The sequence below is a fragment of the Hydra vulgaris genome, chromosome 05 (assembly GCF_038396675.1).
Source record: "Hydra vulgaris chromosome 05, alternate assembly HydraT2T_AEP".
NCBI lineage: Eukaryota > Metazoa > Cnidaria > Hydrozoa > Anthoathecata > Hydridae > Hydra > Hydra vulgaris.
Window position 1 is genome coordinate 31,895,001 of NC_088924.1, and position 24,230 is coordinate 31,919,230.

Below are 24,230 nucleotides of genomic sequence, written 5' to 3' on the forward strand. Positions count from 1 at the left end.
TGTATTTTTGAAAAAACAGTAGTCAAGAATGTCATTGCAAACTGCCATTCAATTGTTGGGCATCTCATCCATTCTCCCTAAGCCTGCCATAAACTTAAAGCACTTCAAGAAGCAAACAATGTTCCTAAGCACAAACTTATTCAAAACGTTCCAACAAGGTGGAATAGTACCTATCATATTTTAGAACGAATTTATGAACAAATGAAACCTCTAACCATATATGCACTTGAAAAAGGTAAGCTTTCTTCATTAAATGCATCTTGATCCAAATTAAACAATCTTGATTCAAATTAAAAATGTTAAAAAATGAAAACAACTTCTCAGCTGCTAAAACAAGTATTGAGAACATAACCATTTAACTTATTAAAACCCATGAAAATATAAAAAACATAAAAGTTACTGAAAATGATCAGTCTGCAGCTTGTGACATTGAAATTATTGACTCAGAATATGCAAATAATGGTACAGTACTAAATGAATACAAAGATATAGTAGAAATAAATTTTGACAATTGCTTTAAAGAACTTGTAGGATTTAATTCTAAACAAATCGGTCAATCACAAACTTCAATTTCAAATGAAACTTTATAAAACAAAATTCAACTCTACTCAAATGAAGACCTTATTGACAAAGAAAGCAATCCTTTGTTGTGGTGGAAATCACAGAAAACCAAAATGCCACTATAAGCAAAACTTACTTTAAAGTGTTTAAGCTGCCCATTATCAAATTAAAAATACTTGATTTTGTCTCTTCAACCTATTTTTTAAATAAACAAATTATAAAATAAAAAAATATTCCAGTTTTTGTTTTTGAGAGAACTGGTTAAAGTATGGGTGTCAGTATTGGTATAGATAACAGTATTGGAAAATAACTCAGTATCAGTATTGGCATCAGTATCGGTCAAAATTTTGGTTTTGGCACAGCTCCAATTTGGAATAAATAATCGTAAAACCATAATTGAGAACTTTGATAATGTTATAGTTCATTTTTTAACATAATTCACATAGTTTTAAATAATCATTTACAGTGCTGGCCTAAAAGATCCAACTGCTAAGGTTTTTAGACAGAAACGTAATACCACTTCAATTTAATGATAATATGATTGAATTAAACGCAACAAACAACATTCCCATAAGTCAATGACACACTTTCAAAAAAACCAACAAGTGGTTCACATCAGAAAAGAGTTTCTAGTACCTTGAATGTATTTCTCCGGCTTTGAGGACAGCTTCTATTTTTTGAGGCATAGAGGCAACAAGAGAGTCACAGTAATCAGGCGTTTTTTTTTAGGACCACGCCTCCAGTATGGAGGCTATACTATACTATACAGTATGGAGGCAAAATGTTTTACCGCTGGAGCAACATAACAGGCATTGTAACGTGTGTTTGGTGGCCGTCGAAAATTCACTTTATTCGTAGCAAGTTGTTTCCCCTGCGATTCGTCTGAGAACATGACACGTCACCACATTGCCACGGTTCAATTTTTATGTGCTTTACAAAATTTGAGGCGGTCACAAATATTTTTCTGAGATAGCCGTGGTTTTATTGCAGCGCGATAGGATTGAAGACTGAAATTGTCCACAAGACGTTGCTGAATGGTGCAAGAGCTCATATTGACATCAGAAGGCAGTTCATTGAGAATTTGTGAAGATAATGGCAGTGAGTCCTTCGTGGCTGCACGGCGGATCATAGCTTTAGTTTTTGATGTAGTACATTTCAGTCTGCCACTGGATCTTCCTGCAGCGGTGGTGCATGTTGACTTGATGTGCTGATTGACGTCTTTGGCATGTGTAAACGTGCAGCAATTGCACGTTCAGACTTCTTGTCTTCCATCAAAAGTTGTATTTTAGCACGATTTCCAGGTGATGTTGTCGCCATAGTCAAATGCAAATAGTAATTCACAGCCACACATGCGATGGTATATATAACAATGGTACAACTGTTTTGATTGGCTGATAACTAGCCAATCACACATGCAAAGCGTGATGGTGAAATTCCAAGGAAAGCGCCTACACTACAATGTACATACTGTATACATAGATAAACAATGCGTGGTCGGATCTTTTTGGCCAGCACTGTATACTTTTTTTCTTACATCATTGAATGGGTCATTTTAAATGCTGTTTTTTAATGCAGGGCTTGTGATGGAGCGAGCGCGATCGCGCTCCGCTTGTAAAACGCGCCCGTAAACGGTATTTTCAAACGTTCTAGGCACGACAAACAACGCTCGTTCAGCTAAAAACGAGCGCATAAAATAACGCTCGTCCAATAGTTCGGGATTATTTTTTTATTTTTATTAAATATTTAAAAAAGATTTTTTATTAAAGATATTCTATTATCAAAGCACTGATATTAAATATAAAAAGCATACGTCGTTCTCTTTTGCACTAACGTAATGAATGAGCAGTTTGAAGTCGTTAATAGTCACTATATTCAATAATGGAATGTGCACGTGGAAACACAATGTGAATACAAAAATGCGCAAATAAAATAAAAATAGAAAATTAGAAAATCATTATAAGAAAATTGAAGCTGCAGAGTATTTTTAATCTTGTGAAAATATCAAGTAATATTTATTTGATTTATTGTTGGTAATATTCCACAGATCGTTTATAATAAAAATAAATATTAATATAAGAGTAATTTTTAAAATTAGTTTTTGTTCATATTATAGGTTTTTTATTAACTATTATTTATTTTAACTCAAATTTAAAACGATTCTGTTGTTTAGAATGTTCGCAATCACATTCGAAAAGGAAACAAAGTAATGATGTCAACATTTATTAAATGGAAAGTTATTATTCTTATTTATTATTATTTCAAATTTTTCTTGTGTTATTTTTTTGAGATAAAAAAAGCGTAATTTAAAAAAGAAATTTTAGAAAAAAATTAAATAATTAATTTGAATAAAAAATATCAAGAAATATAAAAACCATTAACCGTTAATTAAGTTTACAGCGTAACATTTTAAAATAAATATATCAAAACAACGAAGCAAAACTAAGTCACTAAATTATACGATCAGACAATATACAAGAAGTTTGGAAGTATAAAAATCTACTTCGTTTAAGTAGTTTCATGAGTGTGAAACTAATTCAAACATTTTTTGACGAAAGAATTATGTAACAAGTAAAAAAAGATATAAAAAATAAAAAGCTTTTTATGAGCATGGCCTTCAGCAATTTTCATGATCGTGCTCGCCGACGTTATCTTGAGCGCACATAATCACGCTCGTAAAATTATTCTAATTTTACAAGTGCGATATAACACGCTTGACGATTTTCTTCATCACAAGCCCTGTAATACCAGATTTTTTGTTACAATCATCATGATTACAACCATCACAACAAAAAAAATATAAAAAGGCTTGTAAAACTTCAAGTAAAAACTATGAAACTCAGCATATAATAATATCAATATGTGCTAAATACATACATCAAATAATTTTTTTTTACCATGCTGTTCATTGCATTAAGTCTGACAAAGTTTGTTCAGAAGTGGTAAAAAGTAAACATTACGTCTGTCACGCTACATAGAGTTAATTTTTGAAAAAAGTTTAAGACTTTAATGCTGTAACTTTTGCATACTAAATTATATAATAGTATTTAAGATTTCTGGAAAGTTTTAAGCCATTTCTATTTTTGGTTCATTTTTAATACCTTAAAGAGTGTCAAATATTACAACCGCCACTGTTGCGGAATTGCCTATCTAATATATATTTATCAGGTCAGGGTGATTCCCTGATAGTGTAACGGGAACATAATGCTTACGTATTAATCATACGGAAGTTATTTTATTTCAAAGTGCTTTAATTACTTAAAAAATATTATACCTCAAAACAAATTCATTTTATGTAAACTTAATTAACTTATCGATCTGCATTATTGTGTGGTGTAGTGGTTAATAAATTCGATCATGGTCCCTGCACTCCGGCTTCAATTCCAATTGGATACTATTTTCGTTTTTTTTTCAGAATATTTTTTTATTAATTAACTAATTGATGCTAATATATTAATAATAATTAATATTATTATAATAAATGACATGGTGGTTAATAAATAGTTGAGTAATTCAGTTAATAAATAACATAAGTACAATATAAGTATCTTTTATTAAAAAGTTTAGTCTATAAATCCGAACTAATATTTTTTACAAAATACGGTTAAAACTATTTAATTCTAGCGTGGCTTGCGGTCAAATGCGCATTTTTGAACAGCTGTTTTAGAATAATTTCAATAGGATTTTATATGCTATTAAATCCGAGATTTACCAGGTCAGTGATTTTTAAAGCCTGTTTACACTGGAAGTTTTTGTTTTTATCAATGACTGATTTTCACTGATTTTTTTTTAGTTTTGAGATATAAAGTTTTTGCTAACAACAATTAAAAATTAATAAATGGGAGAATAGGGAAGGGGATCTTATAAGCTTAGAGTGGGTGGGAAAATTTTCCAAAAATTATTAAAAAATATATATATATATATATATATATATATATATATATATATATATATATATATATATATATATATTAAGTTGAAAGCTGTATTTCCAGCAGTATACAACATTTATCAATAAATATATATATATATATATATATATATATATATATATATATATATATATATATATATATATATATATATAATATATATATATATTAAGTTGAGAATTGTATTTCCAGCAGTATACAACATTTATCAATAAATTAAAAAACTAAAAAATTGCATAATTTTTACCAATTTCTATGCTTTGTGTTTACTACTTTAAAAGAAATTACTTTAAAAGTATTAAACTACATTTAATACTTTTAAAGAGCTTTTTAAAGGAGAAGCATCCAAAACAAAAAGAAAGTAGAATTATCCACTGTCCGTTGACAAAACACTAATGTCTGTTGACATAGCACTTTGAAATCAGATGTCATAATGAAAACTCTTTATGCTGCACTCTTTCAAAGTTAATTGCACCTTGGTTGAAAGGTGGATTTCAGATTTTGCAATTACAAACAACTAGGTAGATACCAGACTGTATATGTTTTTCTTTTACTTGTATATTATCATTTATTAGAGGAAAACAATTAATATAACAAATGTCTGCTGTTAAATAAATTAAATAACAGAAATAGATGTGTTGTAAAATGTTCAGAATCTACAAATAACATTTTTTAGTAAAAAGATAGAGAAAAACTGTTAAAAAAAAAACAAATCAAGACAAACTTTATTAGAAATTGAAAAAAGAAGGAAACTTTTAACTCAGATGAAAGAATGACTATTCCAGATGAAATATGGCTTGGTCATCAAAAGCATTAAAAAGCTCGATACTCTGATTACAATCATTAAAGCTGATAAGAAAAGAAGTTGTCCAGACAAGACTGAAGATATTGCTTTTTTATTAGACCAATTAGGAGATAGAAAAGCAAGAATAGGTGGATTAGACACAAGGTACATTTCCTCTGTTAACAGGAGTTTATCCAAGTTTGAAATGAGATCAAGTTTGAATGAAACCATGTCAGAGAGTGAATTCAGCTCAAATGGATCCGATAAAAATGAAGATAATGATGATTTCCCATATCCAGATCCAGAGTTAAAGAAGAAAGTCAAAAAAGCAGATACTCTTCTACTTCCAAAAGATATTCTCAAGAGAACTGCTGATACTGCTGTTGGGGAAGAAATAAGTCATAGGCAGCATACTGTCATGGTTAATAGTATAATTGCTAAATCAGGTGGAAATATAGATGAATTTAAATGTTCAACCTCTACAGCATTAAGAGCAGCAGATAAAGTCATTTATGATGAATCAAAGAGGATCATGGACCATTTGAGAAATTTCAGAAATAATAATAAGAACATTTTAGTTCATTTTAGTTCTACTCCATTTTGATGGAAAAGTATGTCATGAATATACTGATGGGAAAAAATTGGAAAAAGATCATTTAGCAATATTAATATACGGTAACATGGAAACGCACCTGTTGGGAATTCCAGCAATTTCTTCCGGAACTGGCGAAAATCAAAAAATGTAATATCTTGAATTGGTTTGACCTTACAAACAGTATACAAGCTGATACAACCAGAATCAACACTGGAAACAAAAATGGAGCTGTATCTTTACTGGTAAATGAAGTTTTTCAACGACCAGTTTTATCTATTGCATGCCAACATGTAAACGAGCTACACATAACACATTTCTGGAAAAATTATCCAAGTAGTGTTACTTCTGGACCAGATAATATGCTGTTTAAAATATTAAAATCAGCATGGAATGAGCTTGATGTAGAGAACCAGGAAGAGTTTTACAAAATCGGTTAATATTTTTGTAAAATATTATTGTACCCGAGTATTTTTTCAATTTTGAGCTCTTTGATTTTTTTTTTGACATTCTAAGTAAAAAGGTGTTGAGAATATTGACTATTCCAGATGAAATATGGCTTGGTCATCAGAGCATTAAAGTATAACGTTCTGCAGAAATATTTTCACCCATGGGTCTCTGAAAAAGGTAGCCCGATGACTAGATATTTTAATACGTAGTTATGTATACAATATGTACTATGAAGTAGTAATATACCCTAGATTTTTCTTGTTTTATTCTATTATTCTTTATAAGACAAAAATATACATACCTATGTTTATTGCATTATACCAATATACTTCTGATTTAATTTAATTTTTAGGATAGGGCTACAAGGAAGGACTACATTGAGCTGACAGAGTTTACACTTATGGTGCTTTCTGAGGAAAAGTACAAGTTTCGTACACCCAGTGCAATCCATCATGCCCGTTTTATGGCAAAAGGTAGAGAGTATGTTTATGATAGGAAAAAGAACAAAGTTAAAAAATTATAGCTTCATAGCAAAAAAAAAATGAATTTGTTATACATGATCAAATATTTAGCTTTTCAAAAAAATAAAAATGTATATTTTTATAGCTATCTATTACCTAAAGCTCCAGCCCCATAATGGATGCAATACCCAGTCTAACAAATCAACTGAAAAATGAAATTACTGAAGTGGCAACTTTTGTGGCTGTTTTCTATACTACCTGGTTTCTCAAAGCTGAACTATCTGCTGTGGCTCCTCGTCAGGTAGGTACCAAGTTAACAAGTATGATGTATATATATATATAGATATAGATATATATATATATATATATATATATATATATATATATATGTATATATATATATAAGGATTCTGTTATGAATAAAAAGTTTTGATTAAAAGTTTCTAAAAACTAATTTTTTTTAAGGAAAGCTAGTTACTTAACAATTTTTTGTTTATCCAGGATATGAGAGCTCTTTGGCGAATGAATAGGTTTAAGGAGTACAATCTGATTGGGGCAGAATCAGTCATTGAATCAATGAAACGGCACACATGGTTTCTGGACCCTTACCTATTTGTTCTAGCCTTAGCTGATGAAAACTGTGAAGAAAGTGGTGAAATTGCTCAAAAACTATACAGCTTTGAATTTCGTAGCTTAGATAAATATTAGTTAGCCCAAATAAAAGCTAACATAGAGGACCTCAATTCTTTAGACTTCAGTGGACCGAAGCCGCCAAGCTTAGTTGAATTGGTCACAGAAAATTTGTGGCTTTTATTCTTTATGATAGGGCAGAGTAAAAGTGACTGTCAATGGATGAAAACCCCACCAGAATATTGGACTTGTAACAATTTCTACCTAAAATTTAAAGATGTTTTTAATCTTGCAGTTGTTAATGATTGCTCTGAAAGAACTGTTAAACTCATGAAGGACGACATTGATATTGCCAGAATGGGAGAAAAAAGACAAGATTCACTTTTATTTTTGTACATTTACAAAAGGAAGTAAAAGCAAAACCTCCAAGAAAAACAAAAAAACAATATAAAAATATAACATAATATTTGTAAAAAATAACACTATTATTAAGAAATTTTTTAAATGAAATCGCTAGACATTTTACGCAACATATCTAGTGTTTTTTCCAAATGACTTAACATATCAAAAAAGTTATTATGTTGCATAAAAATCGGAAAAAATTGCATAAATTTGCAATTTTATAGATAGATTTGCATGAAATATTTTAGATAAATAAAAATACCATTTGTTTCTTTTAACTTAGAAGAAACTCTGGAAAGAAAAAAAATTCAATTATTTTGAGTTTTAGAACTTGCTCAAATATGCTAAAAATAGGCTTAAAAATGTCTAAATTCAGGCAATTGGGACACTTGAGCAACCCCTGAAAATGGTCAAAATTCAAAAAAAAAAAAATTCTATTAATAAAATAGGGGTCTGCACAGCAGATAAGACTCCATGGTACTTTAAATTTTTTCATGACCCCAAAATGAAGCAGTCTAATATATATATATATATATATATATATATATATATATATATATATATATATATATATATATATATATATATATATATATATATATATATATATATATATATATATATATATATATATATATACATATATATATATATATATAATATATATATAAATATTTATAATATAATATATATATATATATTTATATACATATATAAATTTTTAACTAGATGATTTTCTTGAAACTGTCTTCATTAAAGAATATAAAAAAAACTGTATAATTTTACCACAACACTATTTCTAAGAAAAAAACTATTTGAGTTAATTAGCTACTCTTACCCTCAACTTACATAAGAGAGGTTTATGTCTCAGACCTTACTACAGGTAAAAGAAAAATATATACTAAGATATAAAGTAATAATTAATTATCTATTACTTTATCATCTTGTTAAGTTATCTAACTACAGGTAAAATAAAATATGCAAACAATAAAGAAATATTTATATACCAACAATATTAATGATAATACCAACAATAAATAAAAATATATATAAAGTAATAATATTTTATTTTTCAAACAATCAATTTAGTTTTCTTGTATGTTAACCTCTGCATAAAAAGTTGTACAACTTTTCAAACAATCAATTTAGTAGTAGTTTTCTTGTATGTTAACCTCTGCATAAAAAGTTGTACAACTTTTCAAACAATCAATTTAGTAGTAGTTTTCTTGTATGTTAACCTCTGCATAAAAAGTTGTACAACTTTTTTTAGTCTTTGTATTTTGTAGCATTAGAAATTTTCGAAAACCTCAATTAAATTACAGTACTTTAAAACCAGTTTTTTTTAATTTTGTATTTTATTTTAATCATTGTACGATAAAAATTGTAGTTTTATCTTATTTTTATTTTTTTTTATCTGTATAAATCAATATTAATACGAAATGCATACTCTTGCCTAATTGTAAAATACCAATCAGACACCATTAAAAAGTGGAGTAATTTTAAGTATGTATGAGTTGTCCCATGTTTGTTTGAAATAAATATTTATGTATAGATATATATATTCTTGTTTAGTTTTTTATTAGTGTTTTATTAGCAATTATATATTACTCTGATGCATTGTGTATAAGTTAAGATAGCACATTTAACAAATTTAGTGCTAAAATAACTATAACAATAGCATTGCTGTTTGCTTTAATAATTATTTGTTTAAATAATTTGTATTTAGTGTTTATATATTTTATGAATAATATATTTTTAATATTTATCAAACAGTGTATATACTATCAACTAAATTTATATATTATATTATAACATAACATACTAAGGGGTCGTCCATAAAGGATGTACGCACAGAGGGGGGAGAGGGAGGGCCTTCAAATAGTGTACAAAAACGTATGGGGAGAGGAAGAGTGCAATATAAAAGTATGTACGCACTAATTAAAAAAAAAGTCCTTGATAATGTTTGTTTTTCTGATTTATCAAAATTCACAAGTACTTGTTAATAAATAAATGATTTTGAATAAATAACTTTTTAAAAAATAAATAAGACCATAGCGTCTCATTTTTGTCTCAAATTTGCAAATTTGCTATTTTGTGTGATATAGCCTAGCCATGGTTCTGGTATATATTGCATATATACAGCCCAATACAGTTATATATATATATATATATATATATATATATATATATATATATATATATATATATATATATATATATATATATATATATATATATATATATATATATATATATATATATATATATATATAAATGTGTGAAAATTGTGACTTCCTGTAAGTTAATTTTTGGTATAAATTTAAGTTTTACTAATTTGATCATTCATTTCTGATGAATCTTTACTGATGAAACGCAGTGTGAAATAAAAAAAATTATTGCTAAGTGATTTTCTACTACTTTATAATTGCTCTGTTCTTTTAAGAACATTGAGCACTCTATTTGCGTGCAGGGGCAGATTCAGCATTTTTTGACGTTTGAGATTCTTCCTAATTTTTAACTTCCAGACATGGAGCTCCAAACATTTATATGTTTATACTTATATCAAACAAAGGTGCTTTGCAAAAAATGAGATGATTGGAACCTGGATGAAAAAAAGCCCTAAAGTTTTGGCGACAGCTGCCCAAAATATGAGAGCAACAAGTAGATAAATTATTTTCTTGCTATTCTTAATAAAATTTATATTCATTGATAATTTTTAAAATTCTTAAAAAAATCTCTTGGTGTTCAACAATTGTGGTATAATAAAATTTGTAACCCTCTCAAATTTATATGGTCATAATTTTTGAGCACTTAAAAATTACTGTATGAATTTTAAAATTTATTGATGAATATAGATTTATTAGTATGTTTGTATATAGGTATATATTGTGAACATTAGGGTGCGCCATTTTTCAACAGTTTTTTCAAATTAAATCCCAACCACCTGGGTTAGTTAACCAGTTAGGTAAAAAACAATTTCATGCTGAAAAAAAATATATTTGAAACCCAGTTTTTGATCCCAGCATTTACAATTTGTGCCCCAAATCCCCGATTTTTGAAAAAAACGAGGTCCTTTGAAATAAAACAGTGAAATAAAACACCTTTTTTTCTATGAACTATTAAAGCCTTAAATAATAATTTGGAATTGGTTGGGAAGTTTACATTTAAAAATGTATAACTCACGTCTGTCACAATCAAAAACAGTCTTTATTTTTCAAACTTTTTTAAAAAAATTTAAAAGTATTAAAAAATGAGTTCATCCCATACGTTTACATAAGTTAAGAATATTTTTTTTATCATAAACTGCCTTTTTATCATAACCTTTTTATCATAATCTTTCTTTTAAAATAAAAAACCAAAAGAAGAATTAAAAAAAAGTAAAGATGCTACCAAAAATCACAAAATCGCATTCAAAGACATTTTTATTTGAAGATAAAAAAGTGTTAGAGAAACTTTCTGAAACACAGTTTGCTGCAAATGAGGAAATAACTTTTAGGGGCAGTTTGACAGATTTCTTGCTTTTTGAACCTCTCATCAGACATGCAAAAAAGAAAGTAGCAAGTACAAGTGCAGCTAGATATCAAGAAGATATAATAAAAGCTGCAATTCAAAATAAATTTCCAATAAATGCACACTTTGATGGAAAATTTTTGCAGGATGTTACTATTGGTACAAAACAAAAAAGAAATCGTTTTGCTGTTCTTGTGAATATTGATGGTGATTTATGGTATAAATCACCATGGCTATTCACTTGGCATTCCACAAATGGAACACAGTACTAGAAAATCTCATCATGACTACTAGTCATCAGTACTAGAAAATCTCATCCGGCACAAACATTAAGTTCTGTCAAACACGGAATTCAATTATATTACAGTTTGCATGTCGAAGACATTTTTACAATCTTTATAGTAAACATTTTTGGAAAAAGTTTACATTAAAAACTTTAAACTTATGCTCCTGAAAACCTGATGTTCAAAGTTTTCCAAGCCAATCAAAATCGAAATAAAGGAATCATGGATAAATAAAAGTTCAAAAAGTTTAAAAAAGTTGCAGCTTTAGAAACATATCCAGAAAAACAGATTGAAGACTGTTCAATTTTGCAAGTATGCACTTGCTAATTTAGTGTTTCCATGAGGTGATTATAAAAAACTAGTAGAATTTACACTTACCTACTTATGTTCAGATACAAGCTTTAATGTTTATGCTCCGGTATCAGTTTCCCATGCACTTTTTGCATGCAAAGTCTATATACTATTTTAAAACTCAAGTTTTAGGTAATCATTTGCCTTACCAATTCACAGCTAATTTACAAAAAGAAATCACTAGAATGACAGAATTTATTTCTGTAATTTATACTGTATGGTTTGTGTGTTGGTTTATAGTTTCCTCTGCACCTTTTCAAAAAGCATACTGGCAGATTATATAGTATAAAAATTGGGTAGAACCATATGATCCAGAAGTTATTAATGTTCTATAGGGAACTGAAGAAATATTGAAATCAATGGAGAGACATACATGGCGTTTGGATCAAAACTTTATTCTATTATGTCTCACAGATAAAGAACTCGAAGACGATAAGAAAGAAAAAGTTGAAAAAATTTTTTCTGACAACATGTCCTTTCACACTATGAGAAGTCTGAAAACCCAATCTTTCTAAATAATCTAGACTTCACCCAGGAGAAACCACCTAGCTTGTCATAGTTGGTTGGTAGAAACTTGTGGTTTAATTTCAATCTGTTAAATTTGAGTAAAAACGATGATAAACCTTAACTGAACTGTCCTTTATCTTTTTGGAGCTTTGTAGACCAATTTAAAACTTTCATTAATTTTTTTAGCCAACTATATGTAGTTAACCGCTGCTCTGAACAGGCAATTAAGCTTGTGTAAGAGTTTTTAAATCTGTTCACAATGAAGAGGACCGAAAAAATAAGTTGGCCGCTCAGTAAAGTAGAAATTAATTTAGGGAGTTTGAAAAAGTAAAAACAACAGAGTATGACAAAAAAAAAGGACGCTTACAAAGCATAATTTGTAGAATAAATATTTGATTTTTTACCAAAAACAAGAAAAATTTGTTGAGTTTTAGTTTAGCAAACTGCTTTTTAAAAAAAACTTTTCTTAACTAATTTATCATTGATAATCTTAAGAATGTTGTTATATATGTTACCAGAACATATATATGTTATATATGTTATATATATATTAGGGTGGGGCAAATTTTGGTTGCCTCCTGCAGACAATAGTAAATTGATGCTCCCCCATCAACTGTTCAAAAAAATTGGTGTTTTTAATTTTTAGTACCATGTCTAGGGATCGCAACGAAATATTGATCGAAATGAACAAAATGAACGAAATGAACAAAACGAAATATTGATCGCAACAAAATATTGAACGAAATATTGTAAAATATTTACCATAGTACAATATTATGTTTTGTTTATTTGTGATTCTGAATGGCTAATTAATGACTTGTATGTATTGAAACCTTTAGGTAGTAATAATTAACGTTAGTTTAGATATTATTTGTTTTGTAGATGTTGAAAATTTGGATCTAATTTGTGTTGCAACCTGGCAGTAGCAAGTTAGATATGGCTAGCTGTAGCACAAGAAGTACAAGTCGACACTCAGTGTTCGGTTTTCCGAAGGAACTGAAAAAAAATATGCTACCGACATGGGAAGACGTTTTCTGTGCATATTGTTTTCACCAGAAACAGCAGTGCCAATCTGTTAATGACATTGTGAGAACCGTCGCGACAGACTTGATTGAGATCTATAACACAGCTAGCATACCTATGATTGCGTTCGGTAGCGTAATGAAAAAGGTGAAACGGCTAATTGACAAAGGGAATGATCTACGAAAATATCCTGATGCAAAGCGAACTTCTGAGACATATCAAAAGATATTGTCAAGTTTTAGCAATTTGTTTGACATTTGTCTATGTAAGTGTGTTAGTGCTGGAATTGCAAATAGAGCAGATTGTAATGTCCAGTCGACAGAAAGATTCCTCTTATTGAGTGGAATTTCTGGGTTGACCAACACACTACCAAAAAAAATGGTGATTGGAAATATCAATCCAGTGGTGACAGGTAAACTGCAGAAGTCAGAAGAAAGAAAAAGGAAAGCGGCAATGTTCCTAGAGAAAACGAAATTGAAAACGGTTGAATACAGTTTTACTTTTCAAGATTTTGATAATGTTGATATGGAAAAGAGTTCAGAAAGTCAAGACACTGGTGGTAGCTCCATAGATGATTCAGATATAACAGACGAGGAGACCAGTGATAGTGATGGCAGCAGATGTGCACAAAGCAGAAATCATTATCCAGAACTGTGTAAAGCTATTAATCGCTCTAAAAGTAGCAATCCAGATGCCTGTTTAATTGTGAATTGTGCCTTGAAAGACCTCAGATTTCTTTTCCCTGAAAATGCTATACATCCCAGCAAACTACGCCGTCAAAGATCTGCATATCGGAAGAAGTCAGTTGTGAGTCATGCAGAGGAAAATCAAGAAATTGTTTGTCTTGGTTTTAATGGTAAGATTGATGTTACTCTTACACGTGTAGGATCGACTCGATGTAAGTTAAAAATGTTGAACATGTTGTTTCAGCATCAAACAGATCTGACAACATCTCAAAAGAAATTTTATCGGTTGTTAGAATACTAAATCAGAAACAACTTTAAGAGCACTTGTTTGCAATGGAACCAATGTTAATGTAGGAAAAAGTAATGGCATAATCCGAAAAATTGAACAATATCTTCAAAGACCACTTCAATGGTTAGTTTGTATGCTGCATACAAATGAATTGCCTTTGAGAAAACTGATAGAAGTTATTGATGGGAAATCTACTGGTTCAAGAACTTCCAAAGGACAATTAGCAGGCGTGATGGAATTTGATCCTCAACATAAACCTATAATTGACTTCTCTCCTGTATCAGGTTGCGTTGCTGAGGTTGATGAGACCCTAATGAGTGACCTGAGTACAGATCAGGTGTACCTGCTGAAAATATGTCTGTTAGTTCAATGTGGTTACAACGCCAGTAACAATTACATTGACTACTTGCAAACTGCTCAACCTGGTGCAGTCAGTCATGCCAGATGGCTAACTAAAGCCAATCGTTTGTTGAGGTTGTATGTTTGCGAACAATATCCTTCTCATAATCTTCAATGTATTGTTTTATTCATGCTGAACTTCTATGCACCGTCATGGTTTCATATCAAATCTCATCCAACATGCCAAGATGGTGCCAAGAATTTCTTCTTCATGTTGTCGCTTTACCAGAAACTTGACAAGCCTGATCAGGAGATTGTTGCGCCAGTATTGCAAAACAACAGCTACTTTTGCCATCCAGAAAACATCTTGGTGGCAGCTGTTGGTGATGATGATGGAAATATCAGGAAATTCGCTTGTGAAAAAATTCTGCATGCTCGTACAAGGCCATCTTTGCTTCACCTTCACTTCTGGATGACATCAAGTCAGAAACAATTGTTAGTCATTCAAAAGTTATTCTACCTAATTTTCCATGCCATTCCCAAGATGTTGAGAGAAATATCAAAGATATATTGGCGGTCTGCGGTAAAGTTTACGGACACGATTCACGCCATGGTGTTATCATTCAAATGAAGAAATCGAGAATAGACTTGCCTAGTTTAGAAACTAAAGCTGATTTCCTACCATAAGTAAGACACTTATACTTAACATTTGTATGCTTGATATTTGTAATGCATGCCATGTTGGTTACTTGCTTTATTTTGTTACAAAGATGTGGAATTAGAGGCGAAAACCTATATCAAGAAAGGCTCAAAAGTGCATTAATTTGCAGACTAAGTTGCTAGAAAACGATGATGTATATTATAAATCAGTTTTTTGTCTAATAATTACTTTCATATAAAGCACTGCTTTTCATTTGTCTCAGACCCTAATTGGAAAATTTGTTATCTTTTGCCCCACCCTTATATATATATATATATATATATATATATATATATATATATATATATATATATATATATATATATATATATATATATATATATATATATATATATATATATATATATATATATATATATATACATATACATATATTTACATATATATATATATATATGTATATATATATATATATATATATATATATATATATATATATATATATATATATATATATATATATATATATATACATATACATATATTTACATATATATATATATATATATATATATATATATATATATATATATATATATATATATATATATATATATATATATATATGTATATATACATATATATATATAAATATATATATATATATATATATATACATATATATATATATATATTATCAGGGCTTTGAATGTTTCTTAGCCCAAGCGAATCTTTTCTTTTGATTCATTTTACTCAAAAAAAGGCTTTTTTTGAGCAACTCTACCTACAAACCTTGATTTTTCAAACAATTGCAAACAGTTTGAGGATTTACACTTACACCATGATCTGTTTGTAAATCTTTTGCTAGCTTTGGTGCAGGTAATCCTTAATCTTGTTCAACTTTTTGAATAGTTTCTCTATTAATGTGTAAGGTAGCCTTAGCTGGGCGTCCATTTCTTGGCAAATTTTTTACGGTACCCATATTTTAATATTTTCTATTGATATTTCCTACACTATTAGGCTTAACATTTACTATTTTAGAAATAGTTTTATATCCTTTTCCACTTTTATAGTGTCCCACGATCAATTTTTTTACTGATTCATGTATTTCAAAAAGAAAACAAACTTTGCAAAAAAATTAGTTAGAATAACTTCTATCAATCAAATTTTTTAGTATTTAGCTTTTTTCCTGCAATTTTAATAAAAATAGCAGAAAAATAATTAAAAAAAAAATTGGGGTCAAAAATCTAAAGTTAAGCATATAAAAAATTTGTTTTTATTGAAAAATCATCAGGGGGTCATTGCACTTTTAAAAAAGTGAAATGATTTGATCCTGAAAATATGGGCAAAATGTTCTAAGTTTAGGTAATTTTATGGATATATCAATTGACCAATTGCTTTGTCTCAAACTTTCTATGATAAATTTTATCAAATTTCTTTCTACAAAGATTAATTTCAGCCAAAATTCAGTTTTAAAAAAATTTATAATATAGGGACCCCCTTTAGGAGGGCTAGCTATAGGCGCTGAAAAATTGGTTTTCTTCCCCTCACCCATTTTACTTCTTTTTGTTTTTTTATAGAATGTTTATCTGTTTTCTTTATAGAATGTGTATCTGTTTTTTTATAGAATGTCATCTGCCTTGAAATTTAATTTTTACATAAATTTTGATTAGATTTTTATCATAAGTTTTTGCATATTCTAGTCATTTTATATTATAGGGAAAAGAATTTATTTGAAAAAAAATGTCCACCAGAAACGGTTTACACTTTCAAAACCACGATACTTTGAACAACAATTATCTAAATTTTGAAAATATTTGGGTCATATCTATAGAAACTTCATTAACTTTGTGGAAATATAAACAGAATTTATAATAATCTTGCAAAATATTTGCAATCAATGGATACCACTTTATCGACAAATGAGTGGAACCAAATATTAGGTTTTCAAAGGCCTAAGCTGCAGTGGTCAATTTAACGGTGGAGAACGTTCAAAGCTACTAAAAAATATTCACGTGTTAAAAGAATTAATAAAATCTTCCTAACTGGAAAAAGATGAACATATCATTTCTATAGTTAATTCATTTAAATGTTAAAGTTCAAAATCTGTTAAAATTTTGCACTATCTTTGGAAGTTACCTATCTTGAACACCAAAAATCCATAACCTGCCATTTAACTCCCTTATTTTTTGAAAGAAGTAGACAGAATATTTTCAAATTTAGATAATAGTTATTCAAAGTATTGTGGTTTCAAAAATGCAAACCATTTCTGGTAGACAATTTTTTCAAACAAATTATTTCCACTACGGTGTGAGGGGTAAGTGTAGACTAAAAATAATTTGCGTAAATAAAAGTTTAGAAAGAGCACATGCGGAAATATGCATCATTAGGCTTTTTACATGAATTGAACATTTATTTTTATTTAAAAAATAGATGCTCTCTTTTACACCAACAAAGTATTGAGAAATATAAAAAAAAAAATTACAAGTAATTTAAAACCCTTTGCTTTCATTGTTGTAATTAATACAATCTTATTTGTTACAGGAGCCTAAAACTACTGATATTTTGAAATGATTCAGTAATTGGATTTATTGGATTTTACATAAGGGTTTTGTAATAAGGATTTAAGTAACAAAACTAAATTTGTAAAAAAATACTTTGACAGGCCCTGTTAAGAAGCATTAGGAAGCTCACATTTTTCGTAAAAGTCGAAAGCATTCAACATAAGCATTTTCAATTACAACACGATACTAAAATTTTTATTCTGGATTAAAAGTAGCTTTTATTACTTCTCTTCAATTTAAAGTCTCATTCTACTCCGCATTTTTAACATTAATCATTTTTTTCATCTTTTTTACAAAAAACATCTCTCTTAAGAAAAAGTGTCCTTTTATTATTGCAAGAAGCTAATGTAAAAAAATCCTGTCTGATGTTAAGCTCTGTTATTCTCAGTTTACTAAATCTTGTATCTTATCTCAATTAGGTTGAGATTTTTGGTTAGTCTTCAACAGTGTCATTAACTAAAGTAAGTCTAACATTTAATCTCTAAATCATGGGTTTGAATTTTTACTTCTCCCTCAAATAAAGCAGAGTTATTTGCAAAGAAATCTTACTCTAATTTAACTATTACTGACAATTAAACAGATTAACCCATTGTTAAACATCGAAATTACTCTGGCTTCCAATACTAAAATAATTTCTCAATTTAACACTTCTACAGTTTGTGTTCCAGACAAGATTTCCATCATAGTCTAAAAAAAATGTTCTCCAGAATTTCTCAAAGTCTTTTAAAAGTGTTTCAACTTTGCTAAACTTTTAAAAAGTGCTAAATAAGTGGTTTAAATTCTGGACTTAAAATCCACAAGTTTTGTTAGGCATCAAAACTCATTTATTAATTCAAAAAAATATTGCAATATTGTCGGCATTCCTATATTGACAAATAACAACCCTGTTACTCAGACAAACTCTAAAAGCATATTGTAAATGTAATTAGACCTGCTTTATCTGCCAAGCTTAAGCCACTCTCCCATTGATGTAAGGTTGCATTTCTTTTTTTTTCTTCTACAAATACAATCATGGTCAATGCTTAAACAAGCTATCATCTCTATAACGATAAGCCAAAACTAATTTTTGCTTGGCTATTTACTCAACATTATTAATCCAGATCTTTTTCTTTAACATTAAATAAATCCTATAACTCTTACCCATCTTCGTGTTTTTCTTTTTTATACAACTTACAAATTTTCAAGTCTTCATTTACACATTTCCTAGTATTTTAACTTATTCTCTATTTTAAAGTAACTCAACTTAATAGTTGTTGCTTGCAATTTTGTTGGAGTAAATTAGAGTTTAAAAATATATAAATGTATGCCAGTATTTAATAAATAGTAAATGTAAGCATAAAATTATAAAATATAAAGTATTATAAATTTTTTTCTAGCCCCGGCTATCAACCCCGCGAGAAACCCTCAAATGAGCGATGTGTTACGTCAACCGATGGAATACAAAATACAAAATCCTCAAAGGTAATTAATAAATTATTACCTTTGAAATAAAAAATTTTTATTCTTATTTACCAGATTCTAATATCTTAATTTTGAACTGTGCAAAAGCGTCGTTTGTTGCAGGCTTGATCAGGAAGTTGTGTGATTGTAAACCATAAATATATTTTGTTTTGATGATTTGGCCATCAAGCATTTACACATTTGCAAATGCTTGATGATGTTGATGTTAAATTTTGATATTTAATTATTTCTTAAATTATTTTAGTTATTTCTTAAATTATCTTAGTTATTTTTTTATGATAAAAAAAAACGTTATTTAAAAAAGAAATTTTAGAACAAAAATATTAATCATTGCACCACCTAGCATTCAAAAAGATATTATTATTAAAGGTACTTTTATTAACAAGGAATGCATTAGATTTGTTGACACAGCAAAAAGTTTAGGGGTGATACTTGACAACGAATTATCTTTAAAGACACAAATAAATAAGATTGTTAAAAACTGCTACAATATATTGAGCAAAATATCCAAAACAAAACAATTTTTTTCGCACAAAGATTTGTGCACCATAGTATGTTCACTAATATTTGCCCAGTTAAATTATTGCAACTCCCTCTACTTTGGAATTGAAAAGTCACTATTAAAAAAGATGCAGTCTGTTCAAAATTGTGCAGCAAGACTGGTATTTAAAACTAGAATAGAAATTCATGTAAACGACCAGGAATTTAACGAATTGCATTGGCTGAAAATTAGAAAAAGAATATATTTTAAGGTCCTTTTAATAATGCGCAAATCTATTATTCTGGAAGCACCAACGTCATTATGCAATTTAATTCACTACTCAATGTCAGAAAGAACACTAAATTTAAAGGAAACAAAATGCAGCAATCGTTTTGGTAATTTAGCATTATCCCACTATGGTCCTAAACTTTGGAATATACTTCCAAATATCATCCATGACGAAAAAAATACAACTATTTATGAGAAAAAACTAAAATCTTATCTAATGATGAATGGTGAACTATTCCACAATAAAACTCTTGAATGATAAATTAAAATCTCTTGAACAATAATATTAAAAATTTTACTAATATAATAATTTTTTGCACAGCTGAGCAAGTGTTTTGCCAACTTTATCCACTATTCTGGCAAAACATAGTGGCTGTGGGTAAACAAATGTATTTATTTTATGTGTAATTTATTGATTGACACAAATATATAGAACAGACAAAAAAAGTTACAAGCAAACTAAAACAGTGTGATATACATAATGTATAAAAACAAAAACATAGATACTAATAACATAAAAGTAAATATAAATAATAAATATGCACAAATAATAAACACTAATAAAATAAAAATATTTACAAATAATAAAAACATACCAAGAAATGTTACAAATGCTTGTCCTCTCATCAATCCCTTCATTACTTGGTACTTGACGTCTAAAGGATTATTAACACAAAATCTCCCAAACAGTTCTGCTAAGTTAGACTCTTTGATGTTTTTGGAAAGGTTCTTAATATAAAGTATCTAAAAACATTTGTTTATATAACAGCATGGTTGCTAGATATAGGTTTACATAACAGCAGGGTTGCTAGATAAATGTTTACATAACAGCAGGGTTGTTATATATATATTTGAAAAATAATTTACTACAGCTTTTCAAATAAAAACAACAACAAGAACTGGTGTGCAGAAAAAGCCTATTCAAAGCTTAATACAATGGAAATTTGTTGATGTTAATGAGAACAGAATATGTGATTTTTTTTTTTTTTTATCAGAGAATAAAGCCACTTTAAATGTAAAACTGCCAGAAAAATTATTTAACCAAGGATAAAAGGTGTAAATCTTTAGGTTATTAAAAATAACTTTTTGGCTCAAGGAAAGATTAAAACAAAAAAACTTAAATAATAACTTAAGTAAAAATCTAGACTAAAAAATTTTCAGTTTTGATTTTTCATGGTGATGACGAATAAATTTGGTCATCATTTTGATCCAACTTTAAAAAATCTGAAATAATTTATTCTAAAAACTTTGTTATTCTAAAGTTAAAATGTTATTCTTTTTTCTTAAAAATTATTGCAATTTGCTTCTTAGTATTTTCAAAAACAAAATAAAAAGTTTCCTCCAGTGCTTTCATCAATAAATAAATTGCTTCTGTAAAACATATTGCATAGATCATCCAGGTCATATTTTAAAAATCTGGAATTTTGTTTGGGTAAAATATTCAGAAAAATACTGGAATATATTTTCCCTTATTTTTCTCTTAATTTTGCTTTTAGCTGAGTTGTTTCACATTTTTTTCTTTAAACTTTTTATACATTTTTCTATGAGTGATGAATGAAAAAGCTTTAAAACAAACATATATCAAAAATTTATACCTAAACTTGTGCGTATTGAAAATTTTTTGGATATCTGGAAAAACTAAAAGTTGAAAAAAATATCCAGAATTCCAGAAATATCCAATAAAGGATATTGTGATATCGTCATATATAATATTTTTAATATAATAAATTAAATTAAAAAAATCCTTTTGAGTTGCCTTTTGAACCTACTATAGTTTCAAGATCATTTGAAGCATTATTTAAAGAAATAAAACTGTTTCTATAAAACTTTGTCATAAAATAAATTTTATAAAAATACTTTGACCAAATTTTTTATTTAATTTCCAAGTAACATTAAGATAATGTCAAACAAGTTTTCTCAATTTATTTATTCAAACAAAAGATTTATATTTAATACTTAAAATAATAAATTTGATTTTCAAATTTTTATATGTTGAATTAATGCTTTTTGAGGTTAAAAAATCACTACATCATGCAAATTTTCTCAATCTAATCAGTGTTAATTGAAAAATGATGGAACAAAGAAAACACAATCAGCAATGAACTAGAAAAATGACTGTCTATTAGTTTTAATGAACTTTTATTAGAGGTCAACTAAAAGATCAATTAATTTTAAAGAGCAGTAGTAAAATAACAAAAAAAAAGTTAACAACTTCAAATAACTTGTAAACATGTTAAATAACTTTCAAAATATTTTAAAATAATTTTCAGAAAAAAGTAGAAAAACTATTTAAATATATTATAAATTTATAAGTATTAAAAATACTTCGAAGAGAAAAAAAATAAAACTTAACAAATAATATAGTTACCCTAGTTGGTGAACCAGCTTTGTAGTTCTTAAACTTTTCCATAGACAATATGCTCATTAAATCAATTTGGTTATATTTAATAACACTCTCTGGAACTTGTGCTATTCTTTGATTAATAGGTGCTAGTAATGGACCAACAAAACTATGGTCTTCAGAATTATCTAAAAGCTCATCATTTTCTGATTCATTATCAACCAATTTATTTTTTGAGAGATCATTAGGAATTACATTATTTTCTTTTAAAGTTAATGCAACTGGATCATTTTCAGGATACGCTATTGAAAAAAAAATTTTTTAACCAATCAATTTAAATATAATTCTATGATAATAAAGTTAAACTTAAAATGCTGCACGGATGGATTACTTAAATTTCCTGCTTCGCTGCATTTTCTGTAATAAATAAGAGGCTAGTTATTTTACCGTTTAAAAGTTTTTATGATTTGTGTTTGCGCTATAAATTATTATATTAAAATGGTTAAATAATAGTTAGATTTTCTTTGAGTTCTTTGCATTATTTTTGAGTTATTTTTGAGTTATTATTTTGTGCTGTTATTAACTGATTGCCTGCGTCAGTTTATTCCAATAATACAGAATACTGAAATAGACTTTTCAGATAGTTATATATCAACATGTTATTACATGTTGCTAAACTGATAAAACTCAACATTGAAAATAAAATTAAAGGTTTGTATTATTTACAAATAAAATTAAAAGAAATGAAGAAATATTTTTTTATTAAGAATAACGGGTGACAACTGAAAAACGAGACTGGATTTAAAGATACATATCTCTTAAAAGGAATAAAATTTTATTCTAGTTTTTAAATATTTTATGTGTTTTTATTTTTTATAGAAAAATGATTAAAAAAATAAATTCAAAACAAGAAGAGATTAGAAAACGCGTGTATGGATTTTATTTAAATTACAAAAATGCTGGTATAAAGTTCACTTATGACCATTTTAAAGTTGAGAATATATCTAAAAGTACTATCTTCAAGATAAATAAACGTGCTGAAAATGAATCTGGGTACCAAAGAGTTCAAGGAAGTGGAGTAAAAGCTAAAAAAAATGACCTGGACAAACATTGAAAGGCCAAACTCATATTTGACCATAAAGGCGGAGTTTCTTAACAACAGGCAGCTAAAAAGTTCAACTGTACTTGGCAACACATTAGCAAAACATTAAAAAAAAGAACAAATATTAAATCAAGAAAAAAAATGACGATTCCAAAACGCTCTGACCAGCAAAAAGCAGCAGCTAGAACTAATTGCAGTCGATTGTCTCAGAAATTCAAAAATCGTAAACCAATCATTGGCGATGAATCTTATTTCACGTTAAATCACTTCAGTATCAATGGAAATGATATATTTTATACTAGTGATGTAAAATCTACTCCATCTACAGTTAAATACCAAACAAAACAAAAGTTTTAAAAGAAATTGCTTCTATGGATTGCTTTTTCTGAAAATGAAATTTCTCAACCTTATTTTGTACTAAGTGGAATGGCTGTAAATCAAAAAATCTATTTAAACAAATGTATTAAGAAGAGACTTATTCCATTTATCAATAAGTATCATTCGCATGGTGCATTTGTATTCTGGCCAGATTTA

General features: G+C 28.1%; 1 protein-coding gene across 1 annotated transcript in view; it reads right to left on the reverse strand.

The window, feature by feature from the left end:
• LOC100199875 (RNA-binding protein 41) overlaps window positions 1–24,230 on the reverse strand; it is a 74,382-nt gene that overhangs the window by 11,638 nt on the left and 38,514 nt on the right. Inside the window, exons 4-5 of the mRNA XM_065797914.1 lie at window positions 22,622–22,896; window positions 20,850–20,997 (exon numbers count right to left, since the gene is read on the reverse strand). Coding sequence (XP_065653986.1) covers window positions 20,850–20,997; window positions 22,622–22,896 — 423 coding nt within the window. The remainder of the gene's footprint in view (window positions 1–20,849; window positions 20,998–22,621; window positions 22,897–24,230) is intronic.